At 42.7% G+C, this 26,632-nt stretch overlaps 1 protein-coding gene across 5 annotated transcripts; it reads right to left on the bottom strand.

Moving 5' to 3' along the window:
• Positions 1-10,603: 10,603 nt before the first annotated feature.
• On the bottom strand, positions 10,604-22,351 carry LOC110538819. Of its 5 annotated transcripts, none has more exons than XM_036939129.1 (6): positions 21,731-22,165; positions 14,130-14,156; positions 13,808-13,860; positions 11,700-12,100; positions 11,346-11,474; positions 10,604-11,095 (listed from the first exon to the last, which is right to left on the bottom strand). In XM_036939129.1, the coding sequence occupies exons 2-6, from the start codon at positions 14,132-14,134 to the stop codon at positions 10,811-10,813; spliced, it is 873 nt and encodes a 290-aa protein (XP_036795024.1). In that variant the 5' UTR covers positions 14,135-14,156; positions 21,731-22,165; the 3' UTR covers positions 10,604-10,810. The 5 variants fall into 5 exon arrangements, with proteins under 5 accessions (XP_036795024.1, XP_036795023.1, XP_036795022.1 ...); XM_036939128.1 differs by lacking the exon at positions 21,731-22,165 and adding an exon at positions 20,778-21,711; XM_036939127.1 differs by lacking the exon at positions 21,731-22,165 and adding an exon at positions 22,172-22,347 and having other exon boundaries at positions 10,605-11,095.
• Positions 22,352-26,632: the final 4,281 nt, after the last annotated feature.

The raw sequence follows: 26,632 nt of genomic DNA on the forward strand, positions 1-26,632 counted from the left end.
CACATTTCTATATTTCGCCATATAAGAAACACATGCACACATTTAGAAACAGTACACTACTTGTCCTTTTATGGATAAAAAGTCTAGCGCAACTAGCTGTGTTTCTTTTGAACTCTTTACACATTTTTGGATTCCACCTCTGTAAACGTCCTTTCCCTGATGACACTAGTGTAGGAGCAGTCATTTCATACAAGTGTAACGGATGTGAAACGGCTAGCTTAGTTAGCGGTGCGCGATAAATAGCGTTTCAATCAGTGACGTCACTTGCTCGGAGACCTTGAAGTAGTAGTTCCCCTTGCTCTGCAAGGGCCGTGGCTTTTGTGGAGCGATGGGTAACGATGCTTCGTGGGTGTCAGTTGTTGATGTGTGCAGAGAGTCCCTGGTTCACGCCCGGGTATGGGCGAGGGGACGGTTTAAAGTTATACTGTTACACAAGCGCACTTGTTTCTACAGTTCCTCGCCTCCGATCCTCAATTGCCTTTGACCTTTTTCAAAAGGAGGCGAGTAGAGGACATGAGGAAGGGAGAATATCTCATTGAGATAAGTTAATAAGTTATTGTTATTGGGGGAAAAGCCATTGATTCAACAGATCATTGATTCAACCATGTGTCTGATTAGTGTAGTTCACTTTGACTTATACAACAAAAGTTTGTATTGTAGTTTTTCAGCCTGAGGGCTATACTACGAAGTGGGATAGAGGACTTAAGCACATGACTTTGGTCAATTTTGAATTCAACTTGGCTCACCTTTTAGCCAGGTACATTTCTATGGCAACGAATCCTACAGCTCTAACCTGCTCCAGGCCAAGCTAACTCCACTTCAGATAGCGTTTAGCTGGCGTCGTAGTATACTCTGGTCTGTAAATCGAAGTGCGGGTCTAGACCATACATGGGAGTACAATGGCTAATCGTGACTTACTGACTTCAAAATTAATTAAGGAAATTGACCTAAAAGGTCGTCACGGGTTATAATTGAAGGTGTTTGAACATTGGTGTTCCCATAATTGGTTGCTTCACTGTGATCCTTATCTACTTTAATGATTATCAATAGTTCTCTGTCTGTTTGTGAAGCCCAGCCTAAGATGATGGTGATGGAGCTCATGCTCTTCTCTTTTACTCTGTGTGATGACAACACCCCCCACAGTCCACACAGTGGACCACACTGTAGTGGTAGATGACCTTGAGGTCTCCCTCCTCTCATGCTCTGCAACAACATAAAACAGGTTATTTTGCAAACATCTATTTACTCTGACAAGAACACATCTAAATGTATGGTGCACATGGCACAGTACATTGCAGGCTATTGATACATTGATATGATAAAGATGGACCTCTAGGCCAGACTTACATAACAAACACTCGTCCCTGCGTTTTTTTATTATTTTACCACTGTTTTACTGCTAGTGTTTAACTATTGGACGTGAGGCTTGTTGCTCTGAGGTTTAGTTTCTGCAAGAGACTGTAGAGAACATGAGGGTGTTGCCAATCATTATCGCTGTGTTCAATGGTGATTTTAGCATATAAATCTTAGTGGGGCAAACTCAACTTATTATTATTTTTTTAGATGCATGCCACTACATGGTGACAAACGTTTCCCCCCAAACTGTTAGGGCCTACATTAAGCTGTCCCAAACTGTTAGGGCCTACATTAAGCTGTCCCAAACTGTTAGGGCCTACATTAAGCTGTCCCAAACTGTTAGGGCCTACATTAAGCTGTCCCAAACTGTTAGGGCCTACATAAAGCTGGCCCAAACTGTTAGGGCTTACATTAAGCTGTCCCAAACTGTTAGGGCCTACATTAAGCTGTCCCAAACTGTTAGGGCCTACATTAAGCTGTCCCAAACTGTTAGGGCCTACATTAAGCTGTCCCAAACTGTTAGGGCCTACATTAAGCTGTCCCAAACTGTTAGGGCCTACATTAAGCTGTCCCAAACTGTTAGGGCCTACATTAAGCTGTCCCAACAGCAGAGCTTTCTTTTTCAGCACCATGGAGTGAATCCTCACCACCGCTACACCTGGCCATCAGCAAAACCCTTCACCCTCAGAACTTAACCTACTGTTCTGACTTGGTGGTGCACAGGTAGCCTAGGACACGTCAACAGATCTCCCACCAGCCTTCCAAGACCCCCCCACCCCCCACACAATTCTCCAAGAACTACCCCTTAACCATCCAATTTAAAAAAGAATAATAATAATAATTCCATTCCCCACCCTCAAGACCTTTCCTCAATGCACCAACAACCAACAATATGGACAAAGGAGAAAAAAGACAAAGACGAAGGAAAACAGAAAACATCAAGGACAACAAACATCATAATAGCAAGGCAAACTGAATATGTTTGAGTTTTGTATGGCAATATTTCCATGTGTGTGTGTCCGTGTATGTGTGCATTTGAATGAGAGTGTGTATACTGCATGTGTACAAACACCTGCATAGCATCAGCCTCAGGCATGCCTGTATTAACTGTAACCACTGCCCCTCAGTGTCATTCAAACATACATTTTGTTATGTTTTATTTTGACCTTATTTTTAAAAACTTTGATTTTGTCATGTTGTTTATTGTGCTGACAGTTTCTGTTACGGACAAGGCTGCTATTACAGGGTTTAGCAACAGGATGTGAAGCTGCTCTGAGGTTTCGTTTCTGCAACAGACTGGACAGAACATGATGGTGTTGCCAATCATTATTGTTGTGCTGCAGAGTGCTGACCACAGAAGACATAAACACCAAGGATTTGTAACCACCCTATGGTTGAGGCATCTCAGAAAATCAAGGTATAACACCAACAATTATTCTGTCAAGACTAACTATATTACATTAACTGATGGCATATTGGATGCAACAATATAACATTTACAACATCAATGTGATAAGCTCAACTGTTTCAATCTTCTCACTTGTTTGTGTTAATATAATATATCCTCTTATAACCATATCAACCTGATGTTCATAATGTCTCTTTTTTGTTCCACATTGCTCAATAACTATTAGGTATTTTTTTAACCTTTATTTTACTAGGCAAGTCAGTTAAGAACAAATTCTTATTTTATTTTATTTTAACTTTTTTCCTGTGGACTGTTGTTCCTGTCCCGTCCAAAACTTGACTCTAGAAACTCACTCCATTCCTGCCAGAATCCCACGGAACCCACAAGATCCGGGAGTCCTGTTCCCGTGTCAACCTCTACTCAATAGCCTCACAACCTGTCTAATGAATGCTGTTCCCGATGGCTTTAAGCTTCCATATATTCTCATCCATTTCAGATAAGTAGCTGTTGGTCTCCTGAAAAGTGGTATTGTAAAGTGGAATAAAGTTCATGTACAGTAAATAATGATGTTTTTTCAAGCAGCCCTACCCATTTTCCCTGCATGCTGGGAAAATTTAAGCTAAGTTAAAAAATTAAGCAAGTTAAGTTAACAACTAAACTTTAATACAATATTTTGAAAACAGCTTAACACAAATTAAAGTCTCTAGAAATCTTTTTCATTTATATATATATATATATATATATATATATATATATATATATATATATATATATATATATATATATATATATATACACTGTATATATATATATATATACACACACACACACAGTGGGGAGAACAAGTATTTGATACACTGCCGATTTTGCAGGTTTTCCTACTTACAAAGCATGTAGAGGTCTGTAATTTTTATCATAGGTACACTTCAACTGTGAGAGGCGGAATCTAAAACAAAAATCCAGAAAATCACATTGTATGATTTTTAAGTAATTAATTTGCATTTTATTGCATGACATAAGTATTTGATCACCTACTAACCAGTAAGAATTCTGGCTCTCACAGACCTGTTCGTTTTTCTTTAAGAAGCCCTGTTCTCTACTCATTACCTGTATTAACTGCACCTGTTTGAACTCGTTACCTGTATAAAAGACACCTGTCCACACACTCAATCAGGTGTCCTGTCCAGACTCCAACCTCTCCACAATAGCCAAGACCAGATAGCTGTGTAAGGACATCTGGGATAAAATTGTAGACCTGCACAAGGCTGGGATGGGCTACAGGACAATAGGCAAGCAGCTTGGTGAGAAGGCAACAACTGTTGGCGCAATTATTAGAAAATGGAAGAAGTTCAAGATGATGGTCAATCACCCTCGGTCTGGGGCTCCATGCAAGATCTCACCTCGTGGGGCATCAATGATCATGAGGAAGGTGAGGGATCAGCCCAAAACTACACGGCAGGACCTGGTCAATGACCTGATGAGAGCTGGGACCACAGTCTCAAAGAAAACCATTAGTAACACACTACGCCGTCATGGATTAAAATCCTGCAGCGCACGCAAGGTCCCCCTGCTCAAGCCAGGGCATGTCCAGGCCCGTCTGAAGTTTGCCAATGACCATCTGAATGATCCAGAGGAGGAATGGGAGACGGTCATGTGGTCTGATGAGACAAAAATAGAGCTTTTTGGTCTAAACTCCACTCGCTGTGTTTGGAGGAAGAAGAAGGATGATGAGAAGGAAGAAGAAGGATGAGTACAACCCCAAGAACACCATCCCAACTGTGAAGCATTCTTTGGGAATGCTTTTCTGCAAAGGGAACAGGACGACTGCACCGTATTGAGGGGAGGATGGATCGGGCAGTGTATCAAATACTTGTTCTCCCCACAGTATATATATATATATATATATTTATATAAATAATTGTTTATTTTATTACTTTTTACCCCTTTTTTGTGATATCCAATTGGTAGTTACAGTCTTGTCCCATCGTTGCAACTCCCGTACGGACACGGGAGAGGCAAAGGTCAACAGCCATGCATTTCTCCGAAACTCGACCCTGCCAAGACACACTGCTTCTTGACACACTGCTTGCTTAACCCGGAAGCCAGCTGCACCAATGTGTTGGAGGAATCACTGTACAACTGGCGACCGAAGTCAGCGTGCATGCGCCCGGCCCGCCACAAGAAGTCGCTAGAGTACGAAGGACATCCGGCCAGCCAAACCCTCCCCTAACCCAGATGACGCTGGACCGATTGTGAGCCTCCTCATGGGCCTGCCAGTCGCGGCCGGCTGCAACACAGCCTGGGATCAAACTGTAGTGATCAGACTGCAGTGACGCCTCAAGCACTGTAATACAGTGCCTTACACCGCTGCATCAGTCGGGAGGACACAGTGTAAATTCTACTGCACAATCACATTTGGCCTTTTGACAAGTTATTGTCTTATTAAGTTTGTACAGCAAAGTGTGATTTTAACTTAAATCTGCATGTCTACTACCACAGTTCTGTTATGAGAATTATGTTCATAACCCAATTCAATTATACTACTCAGTCTACGACCTAGAATTTGTAAGATACTGGTCGAATGAAACAGATGGAGGCCCAGATAAAATAGTCAAAAATGTTTATTCACGAGAGCGCTGGTTAGTTGGACAAAACCATTAATTTTATACTGGCTTCATACGCACATACTTTCACACACAAAAATTAGGTATCCTACGCACGTACATACACACACAACAGTAGGTATCCTACGCACATACTGTCCCACTACCCAGCCGACAAAGATTAGGGAGACCTTGGGACCTTGAGACGTACTCCCTGTTCTCTCCCAAATCTCTAGTCAGGTCGGCACCGAGCTCAGACAGTCTGTTTATAATACCATAAAGACATTGTACAGATATATGGTTTTACTCCTTATTCTGACTAAAACTACACACATCATTTATTATAATTTTACTGACTAACAATTTTATACAATTATATGGCTTCAGGGTGGAATATTCTAGTCATTCATTTAAACCTATAAATTCCATCAACAAGTTCCAGAAGCCTAAAGGGATAGTTTAGTGAAATACATTTTTTGATAGTTGTTTCCTTGCCCTGAAAGCAATATGTGGATTTGAAGTCTGATTGCAATCCACAATTTGGTTTCATTCAACTAGCCAATGCATACAAATAGCAGTTAGCACTACTTTCAAGTCAGCCTCTCATGTTTACCAAAATGTCATGCCAAATCGTTGCAAAATAATGTAAAAACAAGTAATTGAGTTAAAATCAATTTAGGAGATGATTTGGAAATGGAATTTTAAAAATGGCGTAAATGTACTTTTATTGGTTTTTGGTCCCAAAATGCTTTATAAGCATTTATTGGAATTGGCTAGTCAATCACAATGAGTGTGGATTGCAGTCACCCCTTGTCCATAGACTTCTTTTAAAACAAGGAAACAAATATCTAAATACAGTGCCTTGCGAAAGTATTCGGCCCCCTTGAACTTTGCGACCTTTTGCCACATTTCAGGCTTCAAACATAAAGATATAAAACTGTATTTTTTTGTGAAGAATCAACAACAAGTGGGACACAATCATGAAGTGGAACGACATTTATTGGATATTTCAAACTTTTTTAACAAATCAAAAACTGAAATATTGGGCGTGCAAAATTATTCAGCCCCTTTACTTTCAGTGCAGCAAACTCTCTCCAGAAGTTCAGTGAGGATCTCTGAATGATCCAATGTTGACCTAAATGACTATTGATGATAAATACAATCCACCTGTGTGTAATCAAGTCTCCGTATAAATGCACCTGCACTGTGATAGTCTCAGAGGTCCGTTAAAAGCGCAGAGAGCATCATGAAGAACAAGGAACACACCAGGCAGGTCCGAGATACTGTTGTGAAGAAGTTTAAAGCCGGATTTGGATACAAAAAGATTTCCCAAGCTTTAAACATCCCAAGGAGCACTGTGCAAGCGATAATATTGAAATGGAAGGAGTGTCAGACCACTGCAAATCTACCAAGACCTGGCCGTCCCTCTAAACTTTCAGCTCATACAAGGAGAAGACTGATCAGAGATGCAGCCAAGAGGCCCATGATCACTCTGGATGAACTGCAGAGATCTACGGCTGAGGTGGGAGACTCTGTCCATAGGACAACAATCAGTCGTATATTGCACAAATCTGACCTTTATGGAAGAGTGGCAAGAAGAAAGCCATTTCTTAAAGATATCCATAAAAAGTGTAGTTTAAAGTTTGCCACAAGCCACCTGGGAGACACACCAAACATGTGGAAGAAGGTGCTCTGGTCAGATGAAACCAAAATTGAACTTTTTGGCAACAATGCAAAACGTTATGTTTGGCGTAAAAGCAACACAGCTCATCACCCTGAACACACCATGCCCACTGTCAAACATGGTAGCAGCATCATGGTTTGGGTCTGCTTTTCTTCAGCAGGGACAGGGAAGATGGTTCAAATTGATGGGAAGATGGATGGAGCCAAATACAGGACCATTCTGGAAGAAAACCTGATGGAGTCTGCAAAAGACCTGAGACTGGGACGGAGATTTGTCTTCCAACAAGACAATGATCCAAAACATAAAGAAAAATCTACAATGGAATGGTTAAAAAATAAACATATCCAGGTGTTAGAATGGCCAAGTCAAAGTCCAGACCTGAATCCAATCGAGAATCTGTGGAAAGAACTGAAAACTGCTGTTCACAAATGCTCTCCATCCAACCTCACTGAGCTCAAGCTGTTTTGCAAGGAGGAATGGGAAAAAATTTCAGTCTCTCGATGTGCAAAACTGATAGAGACATACCCCAAGCGACTTACAGCTGTAATCGCAGCAAAAGGTGGCGCTACAAAGTATTAACTTAAGGGGGCTGAATAATTTTGCACGCCCAATTTTTCAGTTTTTGTTTTGTTAAAAAAGTTAGAAATATCCAATAAATGTCATTCCACTTCATGATTGTGTCCCACTTGTTGTTGATTCTTCACAAAAAAATACAGTTTTATATCTTTATGTTTGAAGCCTGAAATGTGGCAAAAGGTCGCAAAGTTCAAGGGGGCCGAATACTTTCGCAAGGCACTGTATGTCATTTGCTGAAGTAACTATTTTAATAATATCTACAATTATCTCAAAATGCACTCCTTTTTAAAAACCTTAGCAAATATACAGTGCAATCGGAAAGTATTCAGACCCCTTGACTTTTTCCATATTTTCTTACGTTACAGCTTTATTCTAAAATGGATGAAATCATTTCCCCCCTTAATCAATCAACATACAATACCCCATAATGACAAACCAAAAACAGGTTTTTAGAAAGGTTTGCAAAAAAATATTTACAATATCACATTTACATACGTATTTACAATATCACATTTACATTTACAATATCACATTTACATTTACAATATCACATTTACATACGTATTTACAATATCACATTTACATACGTATTTACAATATCACATTTACATTTACAATATCACATTTACATACGTATTTACAATATCACATTTACATACGTATTTACAATATCACATTTACAATATCACATTTACATAAGTGTTCAGACCCTTTACTCAGTACTTTGTTGAAGCACCTTTGGCAGTGATTACAGCCTCAAGTCTTCTTGTGTATGGTGCTACAAGCTTGGCACACCTGTATTTGGGGAGTTTCTCCCATTCTTCTCTGCAGATCCTTTCAAGCTCTGTCAGGTTGGATGGGGACCGTCACTGCACAGCTATTTTCATATCTCTCCAAAGATGTTTGATTGGGTTCAAGTCCTGGCTCTGGCTGGGCCACTCAAGGACATTCAGAGACTTGTCCAGAAGCCACTCCTACGCTGTCTTGGCTGTGTTCTTAGGGTCGTTGTTCTGTTGGAAGGTGAACCCATCGCCCCAGTCTGAGGTCCTGAGCGCTCTGGAGAAGGTTTTCATCAAGGATCACTCTATACTTTGCTCCATTAATCTTTCCATCGATCTGGACTAGTCTCAGAGTCCCTGTCACTGAAAGACATCCCCACAGCATGAGGCTACCACCACCATGCTTCACCGTAGGGATGGTGCCAGGTTTCCTCCAGAAGTGACGCTTGGAAGTCAGGCCAAAGAGTCCAATCTTGGTTTCATCAGACCAGAGAATCTTGTTTCTCATGGTCGGAGTGTCCTTTATGTGCCTTTTGGCAAACTTCAAGTGGACTGTCATGTGCTGTTTACAGGGGAGTGGCTTGCATCTAGCCACTCTACCATATAAAGGCCTGATTGGTACAGTGCTGCAGAGATGGTTGTCCTTCTGGAAGGTACTCCCATCTCAACAGAGGAACTCTGGAGCTCTGTCAGAGTGACCATCGGGTTCTTGGTCACCTCCCTGACCAAGGCCCTTCTCCCCCGATTGCTAAGTTTGGCCGGGTAGCCAGCTCTAGGAAGAGTCTTGGTGGTTCCAAACTTCTACCATTTAAGAATGATGGAGGTTATTGAGGACCATCATTGCTGCAGAAATTATTTGATACCCTTCCCCAGATCTTTGCCTCGACACAATCCGACACAATTTTACTCTGACATGCACTGTCAACTGTGGAACCTTATTTAGACAGGTGTGTGCCTTTCCAAATCATCTCCAAATCAATTGAATATCACAGATGGACTCCAATCAAGTTGTAGAAACATAAAGGATGATCAATGGAAACAGGATGCACATGAGCTCAATTTTGTGTCTCATAGCAAAGGGTCTGAATACTTATGTAAATAAGGTGTCTGCTTTTTTCATTATAGAATGAATGTTTCGGCGGTTGTCGTTCTTCGCGTTCATTGATGCCGAATTCCTAGCTGTAGACTAGTAATTAGTATCAAACACTTGTTCTTATTCTGTCGGTATCGATAGTCTAAGAGTTTTAACCACGTGGTATGGTTAAAAGATTCAGCAATGGTCTACAACCTTTAGTCCCCCTCCTAATGGAGAAAAACATGGTCTACTGATAATTTCTCAAAGTGGGGTTTTATTCAGAATGGCAGACGAGGGCTGTCCCAGGATGTCTGACCCTAACTGGGCTCAGGGGCGGTCCTCTGATTTAGTTCAAATCAAAAGGGAATTGTATTTTTCTTCATTAAACAGTCCACAATCATATTACACCATTATTCAAACAGTATCATCCTCACTCATTCATCTTATACAACAATTAGATGTAAACCTCATATCTGAGGCTATTATATAAACAGCGTTATGGTAATGTAGCCACACCGTCTCTCTTGATCTTCCCAAGTTGTGACAAAAGGACCAGTTTGTAGCTGGATTCTTCACCAATCTTTTACACTTTCTCTGGAACATGACATTTATTTGTACCTCACGTTCTGTGAGGTGGAAGGATTTCCTTTGTCTCCATGAAAACTACTCTCTATAACTGTGTGTCCATGAGGCAGGGTCTTCATTGGGAATTTGCGACCTCACTCTGCCCACAGCAGTCTGGTTGTAGAAGCAGAGAGCGGGGGGATGGTGCTCGCTGTACTCAAAGAGGGCAACATCATGACACTACTCTCACCACCTGGAAGCAGCCCATCAGGAAGTCCAGTACCCAGTTGCACAGGGCGGGGTCGAGACCCAGGGTCTCAAGCTTGATGACGAGTTTGGAGGGTACTATGGTGTTAAATGCTGAGCTGTAGTCGATGAACAGCATTCTGACATAGGTATTCCTCTTGTCCAGATGGGTTAGGGCAGTGTGCAGTGTGGTTGCGATTGCGTCGTCTGTGAACCTATTCGGGCGGTAAGCAAATTGGAGTGGGTCTAGGGTGTCAGGTAGGGTGGAGGTGATATGGTCGTTGACTAGTCTCTCAAAGCACTTCAGTAGCTCAGTTACCTTAGCTTTCTTGGAAACAGGAACAATGGTGGCCCTCTTGAAGCATATGGGGACAGCAGACTGGGATAAGGTTTGATTGAATATGTCCGTAAACACACCAGAGCACACTCTGTGGAGCACACTCCACACTCTGAGGATGCGGCTGGGGATGCCGTCTGGGCCTGCAGCCTTGCGAGAGTTAACACGTTTAAATGTTTTACTCACGTCGGCTGCAGTGAAGGAGAGTCCCAGGTTTTGGTAGCGGGCCGTGTCAGTGGCACTGTATTGTCCTCAAAGCGAGCAAAGACGTTATTTAGTCTGTCTGGGAGCAAGGCATCCTGGTCCGCGACGGGGCTGGTTTTCTTTTTGTAATCCTCTTGTGAGTATTGTAATCCTCTTGTGTCTGAGCCATTGAATTCGCAGTGCTTCCTTTTCAGTGCTTCCTTTGAAGGCCTTGAATATTCGGTCCGAATTGGCTCATTACTTTGTTGGGTTTGAATGTTTGGCTGAAACATTATCAACAACATAGAGGTTATGGAACATCACAAATAGTTTACCACAATATTACCATAATAATTGACGGACATTTTGACAGCATTAACATAAACAAACAGCAGTATTAGGGTTTGTTCACCTAGGGGCGAGCATAGATAATAGATTTTTGTCTTAAACTTTCCCTGATTTCAATATACACACTTTTGTCATGTTTTGCTATGTGTACCATACCCTCAGTCTGAATCAAACAGTAATTATTACCTCAGATTGACTGATTGCTTTGAGATCCCCCAGCATCTCAATCTCCAAACTTCTTCGGAACTGAATATGCTCGTCATTGATTTTCTTTATTTCGTCACATTGCATCTCTTTCTCCATCTCTTCCTCAGTCTGAGAAAATATAACTGTGGAATAACTAGCTGACTTCTCCAGCAACTTACTTATTGACACATTACACTGTATGTCTACATTTTGTAATTATTCAAGAACAATGACATGTAGACGAATAAATGCAAGACCTACTGTAACTGACAATAACAACACCTTGTTTATTAATGTTAAACACAAAATAAGTTAATACATTTGCTAAGTTAATGTAATATTGCTGGGTCTTACCAATTCCTCAAAGCATTCTCCAAATCTGTGTTTCTCCAGTCCTGGGAACTCTGCTCCAGATTTAAAGAGATCTTCCAAGCTTCTGGCAACAAGGTGTAGAACTTCAAACTCGTAGGCGTAGACATTGCCATCTTCACATAACAGGAGAACCAGCTGCCATCCTGCTGCCGAACAGCGGAAGTCATCCAGGGCACCAATGACCACCATCTCCATTCTCTCTGGAAGGTAGCAGTCTTTCCAAACTTCTAACTGTTCACCATCTCCAGCGTGAACAGTGTCCTCCAGACCCCCGATTCTCAACTCGTAACTTTTCGGCTTTGCAAGAGGTATCTTGTTGTGGCGATGTTTCAACACAATCTTTTCGATTTGGCCGAGGAATTCCACAGCATCTGTGGCAACAACTGACAATAATTAGAAACTATATTTAACATTGTAAATGTCAAGAGTGCAGAACATCCTACTCACAACTTGCAAATATTAACATTTAGAATCGTAATGTATTATTAGCCATCTGATTCAAAGATGCAGTCCTGGATCTTATTAAGCACAACAAATTCATAACCAGGCAGAACACTGAACATGATGACAGACTAACCAGGCAGAACACTAAACATGATGACAGACTAACCAGGCAGAACACTGAACATGATGACAGACTAACCAGGCAGAACACTAAACATGATGACAGACTAACCAGGCAGAACACTAAACATGATGACAGACTAACCAGGCAGAACACTGAACATGATGACAGACTAACCAGGCAGAACACTAAACATGATGACAGACTAACCAGGCAGCACACTGAACATGATGACAGACTAACCAGGCAGCACACTAAACATGATGACAGACTAACCAGGCAGAACACTAAACATGATGACAGACTAACCAGGCAGCACACTGAACATGATGACAGACTAACCAGGCAGCACACTAAACATGATGACAGACTAACCAGGCAGCACACTAAACATGATGACAGACTAACCAGGGAGAGCACTAAACATGATGACAGACTAACCAGGGGAGTAAACAACAAGAGATAAAAGCTTAGACAACAGCCATTTTGGGTAAGCCTGTGTGAAGTCTTAGTGTGGACTAGAATATGTGCATGGATTGTGAGGTTCTGACATGGAGAGGGAGTTCCAGAGCTGGGGGCCTGCACTGCTTAAAGGACGTTCTCACATGGAGCGGAGCCTGTTGCGAGGGAGGGTGAGGAGGCCAGTGTCAGAGGAGCGCAGTAAATCGGTGGGAGTGTAGTAGGTTGGAGAGGTATGTGAGGGCCAGTCTATTTGTCGGTGAGCAAGAGTTGCTTGAAGATGATCCTGGATTGAACTGGGAGCCAGTGAAGTTTGATGAAGGTTGTGATGTCTCAAGGTCTGGTGTGTGTGAGGACTCTGGCAGCTGAGATTGAATCTATGGAAGTAGGTCCAGTGTTTTGTCAGGGAGTCTGTAGAGAATGGTGCTGCAATAGTCCAGGCGTGAATGAGGGTTTCAGCAATGGGGTCGGTGATAGTGGGTCCGAGTTGTGACGTGTTGGAGGTGAAAGAAAGCTGTCTTTGCATAATACATACTGTAGTATGTAGTTTGAAGGAAGTTGAAAATCGTCTCTGGAGGGAATGCTAAATAGAATCAGCGCAACGAGTGGAAATCTAGAGGGATCAGCTAGCTTTTTGATTTCCTTGTGGATTTTTTAAGAATCGGCCTCAGGCCTTATATAGTATAGAATGACAACCAATCATAAAACATGAAGACACTGTTTTCATATAGTGAAGGAGGGGCCCTAGTGGCCACAAGTCACCAGTAAGCAAGCAACTTTATCTTCTTATGACATTCAATTTCTCTATCATGAAATTTGAATGTTTATGGAAATTGTTTATTGAAAAACATTAAACGTGTAAAATATGAGGTCTAGTGTTGTCTAAACCTGGGATTCAATCCGATTGCGGGTAACAGGCAATGCGGCTTTTAAAGGCAATGTTCACGGAGATCGCATTCACGGTAAATGCTGCATATGTCAGCTGAATCAGACATTTCCTTTTAAAGTGTCTGGATACAAAGGCCATTGGATGACAATACACTACATAAAGAAATTTGTCTGATACCTTCTTTTTCCTTCTCACAGCAAAGAAACTCAGTCTCTATCTTCTTTAACAACCTGTATAAAATGATAAAAACAGAATACGTTTTGTTTTATTAAACTGTAGAATTATGAATTAATTTAACTAAAACAACAAGAAATACACATTTGCAAATTAGGTAAGGAACCCAGACATGCCTTGAGTAAATTCTTAAACAATTGTAAATTCAGCAAGTCAATAAATGTAATAAACAAAGTGTGGGCCAACGTCATTTCCATGTAAATAACCTGGAGCCTCATATATATATATATCATCTCTTACATTTTTTAAATTGAAATATATTTACCCCATTGATGTGATGATTCCCTGATGACTGTTGGGAAAACAATACAAATGCTGGTGAACAAGTAGGGCAAAAAAAGCACTTAAAAAGCACTTAAAAAGCACTTAAACTCGAAGAATCCACACCAAAATGAATAAACACTTCTCATGAATAATATAGATCAAAACTATTTTGGGGTCAAATCAACATGACAATTATAATTTTAAATGTCGTTCCAATAAATCCTTTATTTGAGTGAAACACACCTAATAAAGTTGAAATAGGCTTACATTAAATAGTTGTACACACCTAAGCATTCCGCATAAACCTGACTTTTTTTTTACTGTTTGAGTACTGTTTGAGTACTATTTCTAGAACAATGTCTGCACTGGGATATATGTCAACAATGTCCAATTTATCATTACAATTACAGGTAAGGAATCCTAATAGCTAAATTGTTTAATGTAGGTAAATTCAGTCAATAAAAAAATAAAAAAATTAAGATGAATTTAATGAAACTGTAATATCAACTGGTTATAGTGTATCCTGGAACACATCTTCAATGAAGTAGTAACCTCAGTGTGGCGCTTGCTAATAGAAGCCTATGGCTGTGCAATTTCATAGCCGTGTTTTGCTAATATAGACGCTCTTATTTCCCGAGCACTTATCACAGTCAATACACATATTGTATAGTAAAAGCATGATTTATTATAAGAGATTAAAATAGAACAGAATACTGCGAAGTGATTCGCATCTCGCGTCTGAACAGTTATTCACAAAGTGTTACGGTGCGTGAATGAGGACCCAAAAGCGAATTAACTTAAACAGAGCTTCTTTAATTACCAAACATAGGTAGGCTCAGACGGACCGGCAGATTCCGACAGGACAAGACAAGGTTACAGCAAACATGACGACAGTCTGGTTCAGGCATGAAACACAACAAACAAGAATCCGACAAGGACAGGAACAAAAACAGAGAGAGATATAGGGGACTAATCAGAGGGAAAAAGGGAACAGGTGGGAAAAGGGGTGACGAGGTGGTTAGGAGGAGACAAGGCACAGCTGGGGGAAAGAGGGGGTGGAAAGGTAACCTAACAACGACCAGCAGAGGGAGACAGGGTGAAGGGAAAGGACAGAGACAAGACACAACATGACAGTACATGACAGTACCCCCCCACTCACCGAGCGCCTCCTGGCGCACTCGAGGAGGAAACCTGGCGGCAACGGAGGAAATCCTCGATCAGCACACGGTCCAGCACGTCCCGAGAGGGAACCCAACTCCTCTCCTCAGGACCGTACCCCTCCCAATCTACGAGGTACTGGTGACCACGGCCCCGAGGACGCATGTCCAAAATTCTACGGACCCTGTAGATGGGTGCGCCCTCGACAAGGATGGGGGGGGGGGGGGGGGGGGAGACGAGCGGGGGCGCGAAGGACGGGCTTGACACAGGAGACATGGAAGACCGGGTGGACGCGACGAAGGTATCGCGGAAGAAGAAGTCGAACTGCGACAGGATTAATGACCCGAGAAATACGGAACGGACCAATGAACCGCGGGGTCAACTTGCGAGAAGCCGTCTTAAGGGGAAGGTTCTGAGTGGAGAGCCAAACTCTCTGACCGCGACAATATCTAGGACTCTTAGTTCTACGCTTATTAGCAGCCCTCACAGTCTGCGTCCTATAACGGCAAAGTGCAGACCTGGCCCTCTTCCAGGTGCGCTCGCAACGTTGGACAAAAGCCTGAGCGGAGGGGACGCTGGACTCGGCGAACTGAGATGAGAACAGCGGAGGCTGGTACCCGAGGCTACTCTGAAAAGGAGATAGCCCGGTCGCAGACGAAGGAAGCGAGTTGTGGGCGTATTCTGCCCAGGGGAGCTGTTCTGACCAAGACGCAGGGTTGCGAAAAGAAAGACTGCGTAAGATGCGACCAATAGTCTGATTGGCCCGTTCTGCTTGACCGTTAGACTGGGGGTGAAAGCCGGAAGAGAGACTGACGGAAGCCCCAATCAAACGGCAAAACTCCCTCCAAAATTGAGACGTGAATTGCGGACCTCTGTCCGAAACGACGTCTGACGGAAGGCCATGAATTCTGAAAACATTCTCGATGATGATTTGTGCCGTCTCTTTAGCAGAAGGAAGCTTAGCAAGGGGAATGAAATGAGCCGCCTTAGAGAACCTATCGACAACCGTAAGAATAACAGTCTTCCCCGCTGACGAAGGCAGTCCGGTGACAAAATCTAAGGCGATGTGAGACCACGGTCGAGAGGGAATAGGAAGCGGCCTGAGACGGCCGGCAGGAGGAGAGTTACCGGACTTAGTCTGCGCGCAGACCGAACAAGCAGCCACGAAACGACGCGTGTCATGCTCCCGGGTGGGCCACCAAAAACGCTGGCGAATGGAAGCAAGCGTACCCCGAACGCCAGGGTGGCCGGCTAACTTGGCAGAGTGAGCCCACTGAAGAACGGCCAGACGAGTAGGAACGGGAACGAAAAGAAGGTTCCTAGGACAAGCGCGCGGCGACGGAGTGTGAGTGAGCGCTTGTTTTACCTGCCTCTCAATTCCCCAGACAGTCAACCCGACAACACGCCCCTCAGGGAGAATCCCCTCGGGGTCAGTGGAGGCTACTGAAGAACTGAAGAGACGAGACAAAGCATCAGGCTTGGTGTTCTTAGAGCCCGGACGATAAGAAATCACGAACTCGAAACGAGCGAAAAACAGCGCCCAACGCGCCTGACGCGCATTAACCTCTTAGAGCTCTAGGGGCGCTATTTCATTTTTGGATAAAAAACGTTCCCGTTTTAAGCGCGATATTTTGTCACGAAAAGATGCTCGACTATGCATATTCTTGACAGTTTTGGAAAGAAAACACTCTGAAGTTTCAGAATCTGCAAAGATTTTGTCTGTAAGTGCCCCAGAACTCATTCTACAGGCGAAACCAAGATGATGCATCACCCAGGAATTAGCAGAATTTCTGAAGCTCTGTTTTCCATTCTCTCCTTATATGGCTGTGATTGCGCAAGGAATGAGCCTACACTTTCTGTCGTTCGCCCAAGGTCTTAGCAGCATTGTGACGTATTTGTAGGCATATCATTGGAAGATTGGCCATAAGAGACTACATTTTCCAGAGGTCTGCCCGGTGTCCTTTGTCTAAATTTGTGCGTAATCTTCAGGTGCGGTCATTTTCTCCTGGGATTCAGGAGAGAAAGCATGTGTCCAAGAACGATGTATCAATGAAGAGATGTGAAAAACACCTTGAGGCTTGATTCTAAACAACGTTTGCCATGTTTTCAGTCGATATTATGGAGTTAATTTGGAAAAAAGTTTGCGTTTTGAGGACTGAATTTATGGATTTTTTTTGGTAGCCAAATGTGATGTATAAAACGGAGCTATTTCTAATACACAAGGAATCTTTTTGGAAAAACTGAGCATCTGCTATCTAACTGAGAGTATCCTCATTGAAAACATCAGAAGTTCTTCAAAGGTAAATGATTTTATTTGAAGGCTTTTATGTTTTTGTTAATGTTGCGTGCTGGATGCTAACGCTAATGCTAACGCTAAATGCTAACGCGAAATGCTAACTCTAGCTAGCTACTTTTACACAAATGATTGTTTTCCTATGGTTGAGAAGCATATTTTGAAAATCTGAGATGACAGTGTTGTTTACAAAAGGCTAAGCTTGAGAGATGGCATATTTATTTCATTTCATTTGCGATTTTCATAAATAGTTAACGTTGTGTTATGCTAATGAGCTTGCTGATAGATTTACACAATCCTGGATACAGGGGTTTTTTCATAGCTAAACGTGACGCAGAAAACGGAGCGATTTGTCCTAAACAAATAATCTTTCAGGAAAAACTGAACATTTGCTATCTGAGAGTCTCCTCATTGAAAACATCTGAAGTTCTTCAAAGGTAAATGATTTTTTTGAATGCTTTTCTGTTTTTTTGTGTAAATGTTGCCAGCTGAATGCTAATGCTAAATGCTACGTTAGCCATCAATACTGTTACACAAATGCTTGTTTTGCAATGGTTGAGAAGCATATTTTGAAAATCTGAGATGACAGTGTTGTTAACAAAAGGCTAAGCTTGAGAGATGGCATATTTATTTCATTTCATTTGCGATTTTCATGAATAGTTAACGTTGCGTTATGGTAATGAGCTTGAGTCTGTATTCACGAACCCGGATCCGGGATGGGGAGATCAGAAAGGTTAAGTCGTTTGGCAGAACGGATGTACTCAAGGTTCCTATGGTCAGTCCAAACGACAAAAGGAACGGTCGCCCCCTCCAACCACTGTCGCCATTCGCCTAGGGCTAACCGGATGGCGAGCAGTTCGCGGTTACCCACATCATAGTTACGTTCCGACGGCGACAGGCGATGAGAAAAATACGCGCATGGGTGGACCTTGTCGTCAGAGAGGGAGCGCTGAGAAAGGATGGCTCCCACGCCCACCTCTGACGCGTCAACCTCGACAACGAACTGTCTAGAGACGTCAGGTGCAACAAGGATAGGAGCGGATGTAAAACGATTCTTGAGGAGATCAAAAGCTCCCTGGGCGGAAACGGACCACTTAAAGCACGTCTTGACAGAAGTAAGGGCTGTGAGAGGAGCTGCCACCTGACCGAAATTACGGATGAAACGACGATAGAAGTTCGCGAAGCCGAGAAAGCGCTGCAGCTCGACGCGTGACTTAGGGACGGGCCAATCAATGACAGCTTGGACCTTAGCGGGATCCATCTTAATGCCTTCAGCGGAAATAACAGAACCGAGAAATGTGACGGAGGAGGCATGAAAAGTGCACTTCTCAGCCTTCACAAAAAGACAATTCTCTAAAAGGCGCTGGAGGACACGTCGAACGTGCTGAACATGAATCTGGAGTGACGGTGAAAAAATCAGGATATCGTCAAGGTAAACGAAAACAAAGATGTTCAGCATGTCTCTCAGGACATCATTGACTAATGCCTGAAAGACAGCTGGAGCGTTAGCGAGGCCGAAAGGAAGAACCCGGTATTCAAAGTGCCCTAACGGAGTGTTAAACGCCGTCTTCCACTCGTCCCCCTCCCTGATGCGCACGAGATGGTAAGCGTTACGAAGGTCCAACTTAGTGAAAAACCTGGCTCCCTGCAGGATCTCGAAGGCTGAAGACATAAGAGGAAGCGGATAACGATTCTTCACTGTTATGTCATTGAGCCCTCGATAATCTATGCAGGGGCGCAGAGACCCGTCCTTCTTCTTGACAAAAAAAACCCCCGCTTCGGCGGGAGAGGAGGAGGGGACTATGGTACCGGCGTCAAGAGCTACAGACAAATAATCTTCGAGAGCCTTACGTTCGGGAGCCGACAGAGAGTATAGTCTACCCCGGGGGGGGGGTGGTTCCCGGAAGGAGATCAATACTACTATCATACGACCGGTGTGGAGGAAGAGAGGTGGCCCTGGACCGACTGAACACCGTGCGCAGATCGTGATATTCCTCCGGCACCCCTGTCAAATCACCAGGCTCCTCCTGTGAAGAAGAGACAGAGGAAACAGGAGGGATAGCAGACATTAAACATTTCACATGACAAGAGACGTTCCAGGAGAGGATAGAATTACTAGACCAATTAATGGAAGGATTATGACAAACTAGCCAGGGATGGCCCAAAACAACAGGTGTAAAAGGTGAACGAAAAATTAAAAAAGAAATGGTTTCACTATGATTACCAGAAACAGTGAGGGTTAAAGGTAGCGTCTCACGCTGAATCCTGGGGAGAGGACTACCATCCAGGGCGAACAAGGCCGTGGGCTCCTTTAACTGTCTGAGAGGAATGTCATGTTCCCGAGCCCAGGTCTCGTCCATAAAACAGCCCTCCGCCCCAGAGTCTATTAAGGCACTGCAGGAAGCTGACGAACCGGTCCAGCGTAGATGGACCGACAAGGTAGTGCAGGATCTTGAAGGAGAGACAGGAGTAGTAGCGCTCACCAGTAGCCCTCCGCTTACTGACGAGCTCTGGCCTTTTACTGGACATGAAGTGACAAAATGACCAGCGGAACCGCAATAGAGACAGAGGCGGTTGGTGGTGAACCTGTTCTGTGAGGTTGGAGACTTGGGTAGCCAGGGTCTCAACGGCATGTCGAGCAGCAGACACTTCCTGCTCGTGTCTGCCTAGCATCGCTCCCTGGATCCCGACGGCTGAGTGGAGAGGATCCGAAGTCGCTGGGTCCATTCTTGGTCGGATTCTTCTGTTACGGTGCGTGAATGAGGACCCAAAAGCGAATTAACTTAAACAGAGCTTCTTTAATTACCAAACATAGGTAGGCTCAGACGGACCGGCAGATTCCGACAGGACAAGACAAGGTTACAGCAAACATGACGACAGTCTGGTTCAGGCATGAAACACAACAAACAAGAATCCGACAAGGACAGGAACAAAAACAGAGAGAGATATAGGGGACTAATCAGAGGGAAAAAGGGAACAGGTGGGAAAAGGGGTGACGAGGTGGTTAGGAGGAGACAAGGCACAGCTGGGGGAAAGAGGGGGTGGAAAGGTAACCTAACAACGACCAGCAGAGGGAGACAGGGTGAAGGGAAAGGACAGAGACAAGACACAACATGACAGTACATGACACAAAGAATGGTAATTTGAAACGGGTCTCAATTCGGCATGTTGAAACACATATTTTTCAGGGTTACAAACCTAAATCTGTCTTCTTATCGATATACAGACGTTCAATTTAGTTCATTATTGGAATGATCTAAATGTATTAACAATTTTTCATTGAACACTGCATTGGGATGAATTAGGGCCACGACATATGTTTGGGGAGTAGGCCTAGGCTTAGTGGTTCTGATGAAAATACGCTCTTTGTCTTTATAAACTAATGTTTTTGCATATTCCCAGTGTGGATGCTGTCTATATGCATAGCCAAGGCTAACCAATTCTAAATGACACTAGCGGTTCGCAATGTAGGGTATTCAATAGTTACCACAGCCACAACGTCCGAAACCCTGCCTGTTTCTACATTTCGCTTCCTAAAATCAGATTTTAAACCTAACCCTTAACCCTAACATTAATCACATTGTTAACCTTGTGCCTAAACCTAACCTTAAGCTTTTTTATATTAATATTTACGATATAGACAATGCTGACTTTGTGACTGTGATACTAGGTTCACTCGCAAAGTCACCTAAACTGAAAATGACGCAGTTCTTCCAAAACTGCAGCTCATTGCTGGAATACATATTTCCCTACTTCAGTCAACCAGTCCATTTTGAAGTTGTGATAAAGCTCTCCTCATTTGGCAAGGATTGTAGCTTCTGTATCCCATCAGTTTGACACGTTTTTATAGTCATCTATGTCTATAAGCGCATTCAGCACGCGTGAGCAGAGGGAGCGATCGTAATTCCACGTAGGTTAATGCTGCGGTTATGTAGTCGTCGTCGGAGCGTTTTATTTCTTAACTGCGATGTTGGAAATATTACTTTGTTTCATTCATGTGCATTTTGATCGGAACAATTTTTCAACATATACGATTTTAGCTACTTTGATAAGCTAACTAACGTTGCTTATAATTACGTTTAGCTAGCTTGATTAACATCGATATAAACCCAGGTTCGTTACAATATGATCAATATGGTTAAACTAGCTACCTTATGCCGCACCCATCTTGTGCTTGTCAAAAACGTATTGTTATCATCTTTTGTTCGAAAATGTAAAAGGTCAGTGGTCGCATTTCGGTAGCTCACACAGTTTCCCGACTTGTAATTCTGATGTGAAGGGTCATTCAAGTGAAACTACACAGTCAGAACTTCCAATAACTCCGATAGCACATGAACGCAGCATATGCTACTTCTCTAATGTATCTAATGGATTTCTCAAGCCAAAGTATAAAACACTTTCTTCTCACCAAAGACACGTTTCTTCAGCAGACATATATTTATTTTATTAGCCTACTCAGGAACCGAAACCATAGAACCAATATTTACGGCAATAGTAATTAGAACAAAATAAACATCATACATTTCCGGAAGGCTATCACCCCTTCATTTAAACACTTATATTACAAACAAGTCTATCGTAACATAGCTTACCAGATTCAAATGTAGCCTGTAAGAAATGTAAAGGCAATTTAACAACAAAACAAAAAACTTTGATCTCCTTCTTTAGGGCTGTTGCGTAAGAAGTGGCGTGACAATTCGTCTTGACTGAACACGGAAGAGCTTGAGAGGACAGTATAGTTCACTGGAAAATGACTGTAGGCAATATGCTGTGTGCATCATATTTCATTATAGGTTCATGACTGAGGCGTGGCCTTTAGACTACGTAGCAAGATTAAACACCTTTTCTCTTAGACTTTAGAAAAAGACGTGGAGGGAAAGGCAGTTTTTAATTAAGTTGTCAATAAAACAAACATTTTGGGGTACTGTTGCAGCTCTCTTCTCCTTTAAACCATCTATTGTGTGCAACGATGTATGGATTTGATTTAATTTGACAGAAATGTAGGTTAGACTATTCTTATAATATCACTTATACCAGTATAACAAAGTCATTGGATACCATGATACGCATGGATATGTTGTGCTATCTGTGTTAATACGTTCGACCTAAATTAGATATTTTTTAAGTACAACTGATGGAGCTTGCCAGAACGGTTTAGTCGATGTTGATGCCCTGGGCGAGCCTGCAACTCAATCTCTTTGCCCGCTCACTTGTTGCTGACATGTTGTTCCTCTGCATGGGTGTGACTCCTTCATTTCTCATTCTGTTCCACTGAGAATGTTGTTTTAGCTCACCTGGCCAGTACACAATGGAGGAGGAGTTTTTCCAGATTGAAATTGATTGCATTTATTTTGTAAAAGAAATGCATTCAATTCGCTGGTGTGAACCAAATGCTCCTCTTGAGCGGTTGGTGAACGGCGAAGTCGGCTCAGAGTAAGGTTCTCCGAAGCTATATGGAATTGTTTTAAGGAGGAGGAGAAGTGATTTTGACGCCCTGGGCGAGCCTGGAAATGCTGCTCGTTGCCCGCTCACAGGTTGCTGACATGTTGTTCCTCTGCATGGGTGTGGCTCCTCCATTTCTCATTATGTTCCACTGAGAATGTTTTTTTAGCTCACCTGGCCGGTACATCGGGTGGGAGGAGTTTACATCGGTTGAAAGGGATTTCATTCGTTTTCTAATTGGGCTGCTTCCCAGGTGTGAACCAAATGCCCCTCTTGAGCGCAATGCGAAGTCGGCTCAGAATAGTGTTCGACTAAGCTATATGGAATTGTTTTAAGAAGGTCATACCAAGGATAATTTAGCTATTTGATCGAGACCCGTTGAAGTATAACAAAATATATACTCATGTATTTGATGAACAATTGTATTTGGATTTACTGCCCATACATTGAATAACAAATTCACTACATGGAAGAACAGATAGTCCCCCCAATGAATCTATAGGAAGTTTGTTCTGAAGTGTCTGTCCTATATCTGAGAGATATAAGGAAGCTAAGGAAACATTTAGATTTTTATGTACCCCTTATTTTTGCCAATAAAGAGTGCATTCGGAAAGTATTCAGACCCCTTGACCTTTTCCACATTTTGTTACATTACAGCCTTATTCTAAAATGTATTAAATCTTTTTTTTACTCATGAATCTACACACAATACCCCACAGTGACAAAGTAAAAACAGGTTTATTGAGATTTTAGATTTTTTTTTTTATACAAACTAAAATATTACATTTACGTAAGTATTCAGACCATTTACTCAGTACTTTGTTGAAGCACCTTAGGCAGCAAACACAGCCTTGAATCTTCTTGGGTATGACGCTACAAGCTTGGCACACTTGTATTTGGGGAGGTTCTCCCATTCTTCCGTACATATCCTCTCAAACTCTATCATGTTGGATAGGGAGCGTCACTGCACAGCTATTTTTAGGTCTCTCCAGAGATGTTAGATCTGTCTCAAGTCTGGGCTCTGACTCTTAAGGACATTCAGAGACTTGCCCTGACGCCACTCCTGCATTGTATTGGCTGTGTGCTTATGGTCGTTGTCCTGTTGGAAGAGGAACCTTCGCCCCAGCCTGAGGTCCTGAGTACTCTGGAGCATGTTTTCATCAAGGATCTCTCTATACTTTGCTCTGTTCGTTCATCTTTCCCTCAATCCTGACTAGTCTCCCAGTCCCTGCTGCTGAAAAACGTCCCCAAAGCATGATACTTCCACCACCATGCTTCACCGTAGGGATGGTGTCAGGTTTCTTCCAGACGTGACACTTGGCATTCAGTCCAAAGAGTTAAATCTTGGTTTCATCGGACCAGAGAATCTTGTCTCTCATGTCCTGAGAGTCCTTTAGGTGCCTTTTGGCAAACTCCAAGCGGGCTGTCATGTGTCTTTTACTGAGGAGTGGCTTCCGTCTGGCCACTCTACCATAAAGGCCTAATTGATGGAGTGCTGCAGAGATCGTTGTCCTCCTGGAAGGTCCTCCCATCTCCACAGAGAAACACTGGAGCTCTGTCAGAGTGACCATCGGTTTCTTGTTCATCTCCCTGACTAAGTCCCTTCTCCCCGATAGCTCACTTTGGCCAGGCGGCCATCTTTAGGAAGAGTCTTGGTGGTTCCAAACTTCTTCCATTTAAGAATTATGGAGGCTACTGTGTTCTTGAGGGACCTTCAATGCTGCAGATATGTTTTGTTACCCTTTCCCAAGCATTTCTAAAAACCTTTTTTTGCTTTGTCATTATGTGTCATTGTGTGTAGTTTGAGGATTTTTTAAAATTATTATTCCATTTTAGAATAAGGCTGTAATGTAACAAAATGTGGAAATGTCAAAGGGTCTGAATACTTTCCCAATGCAGTGTAGACAGGTGTGTGCCTTTCCAAATCATCTCCAATCAATTTAATTTACCACAGGCGGACTCCAATTAAGTTGTTGAACCATCTCAAGGATGATCAACGGAAACAGGATGCACCTTAGCTCAATTTCGAGTCTCATAGCAAAGGTTCTGAATACTTATGCATAGAAGGTATTTCTGTTTTTAACTTTTAATACATTTGCAAACATTTCTAAAAACCTGTTTTTGCTTTGTCATTATGGGGTAATGTATTGGGAAAAAAATATTTAATCAATTTTAGAATAAGTGTTTAATGTAACAAATTGTGGGAAAAGTAGTCAAGGGGTCTGAATACTTTCTGAAAGCACTGTATATACTGTACCTCTGTTCATTTTGTCAACTGATACCGTGGCACCATCAGACGAGTCTTGTGAGGCCTGTGGGCGTCCTAGAGCAAGACAAGCGACGTGTTTCCCAGAGGGGTCAGATTAGTGTGGTTTAGCCCACACTGTTCAGACGCTAGAGACAGGTTGGCTGTAACAAATTCAGATGAGTCCTAAGACTCTTGAGGGGGTCGTAGAGCAAAATGGAGAATACCATCGTGGTCGGGAGAGTCTCATCTTTCCATAATCGTGTGTCTGCCAAACCGTTCGGACGCTACAGATGATTTTGTGAGAAGACCGATTTTTGGGATGTCTCATGGTCTGACAAGCACCGCTTTAGCTCTGTCACCTTTCACTGCAGATTTGGATGTGTGGCATAGGATGCGGTGGATTGAGACACATCCAATGCAAAAACAGGTATCTCTAACTTAAACAGACAGATTTCTATTAGGATTTTTTTCATTATGCTAATTAGATTTATTTGGGGGTGCGGAGATCGACCATAGTTGGTTTAATAGTGCTGCATTAGCGGACTGATATGTAATCTCAGCCATAGCCCCCGTACACATATCTCCGCGGGGCTCCTTGTCAATTGTACAGACACAGCTCATCGGAGATACAGATTGTTTTAGCGCCAACCTGGCATTCAAGCATTTTTCACGTTTTGCAATTTTTTTATAGGACATAAAACTAAAACTGAGGGCAGTACATTTTGAACTGAGGCGGGCTAAGCCCACTTTAGCCCCCCCGTACTGCTGGGAAGCCCCAAAATCAGTTTTTTTATCTTTATTTTACTCTCATTGAGATAAAATGTATTTTGCAAGAGAGATCTGGTCCAAGATATAGCAGCAGGAGGAAACTAAAAGCAACCAACTTTCAGGAATTCTGATGTGATAATTCATCATGCTGTCTGTATTTGTCCTGTGTTACTTACATAAGTTCAGTGACACCTTTTCTTCCAGCCTGGTATCATAGTAACAGTAAGTTCGGGACACCCAAATTAGTATATGTTACGTTTGGTATGGTTACATAAAACAGATGGGTACTTAAGGCAAAAATTAAGGGGCTCCTGTGTGGCATGGCAGTCTAAGGCACTGCATCTCAGTGCAAGAGGTGTCACTTCAGTCCCTGGTTCAAATGAAGGCTGTATCACATCCGGCCGTGGTTGGGAGTCCTATAGGGCGGTGCTCAATTGGCCCAGCGTCACCCAGGTTTGGCCGGGGTAGGCCGTCATTGTAAATAAATAACTGACTTGTCTAGTTAAATAAAAAGTAGTGCAGCAGACACCCCTCTAAAACCTCTGGATGCAGTCTACCATAGAGCACTTCACTTTATCACAGGTGACAGGTTTAA

This window comes from Oncorhynchus mykiss, chromosome 12 (assembly GCF_013265735.2).
Source record: "Oncorhynchus mykiss isolate Arlee chromosome 12, USDA_OmykA_1.1, whole genome shotgun sequence".
Taxonomy (NCBI): Eukaryota; Metazoa; Chordata; class Actinopteri; order Salmoniformes; family Salmonidae; genus Oncorhynchus; species Oncorhynchus mykiss.

Excerpts from the sequence above, each read along its gene's own strand:
- LOC110538819 (XM_036939129.1), bottom strand. Across the intron at positions 12,101-13,807 it reads CTGTGAGAAGGAAAAAGAAG|TTGTTGCCACAGATGCTGTG; the intron begins GTATCAGACAAA and ends AATTATTGTCAG. Across the intron at positions 11,096-11,345 it reads AAGCAATCAGTCAATCTGAG|CCAAACATTCAAACCCAACA; the intron begins GTAATAATTACT and ends ATAATGTTTCAG.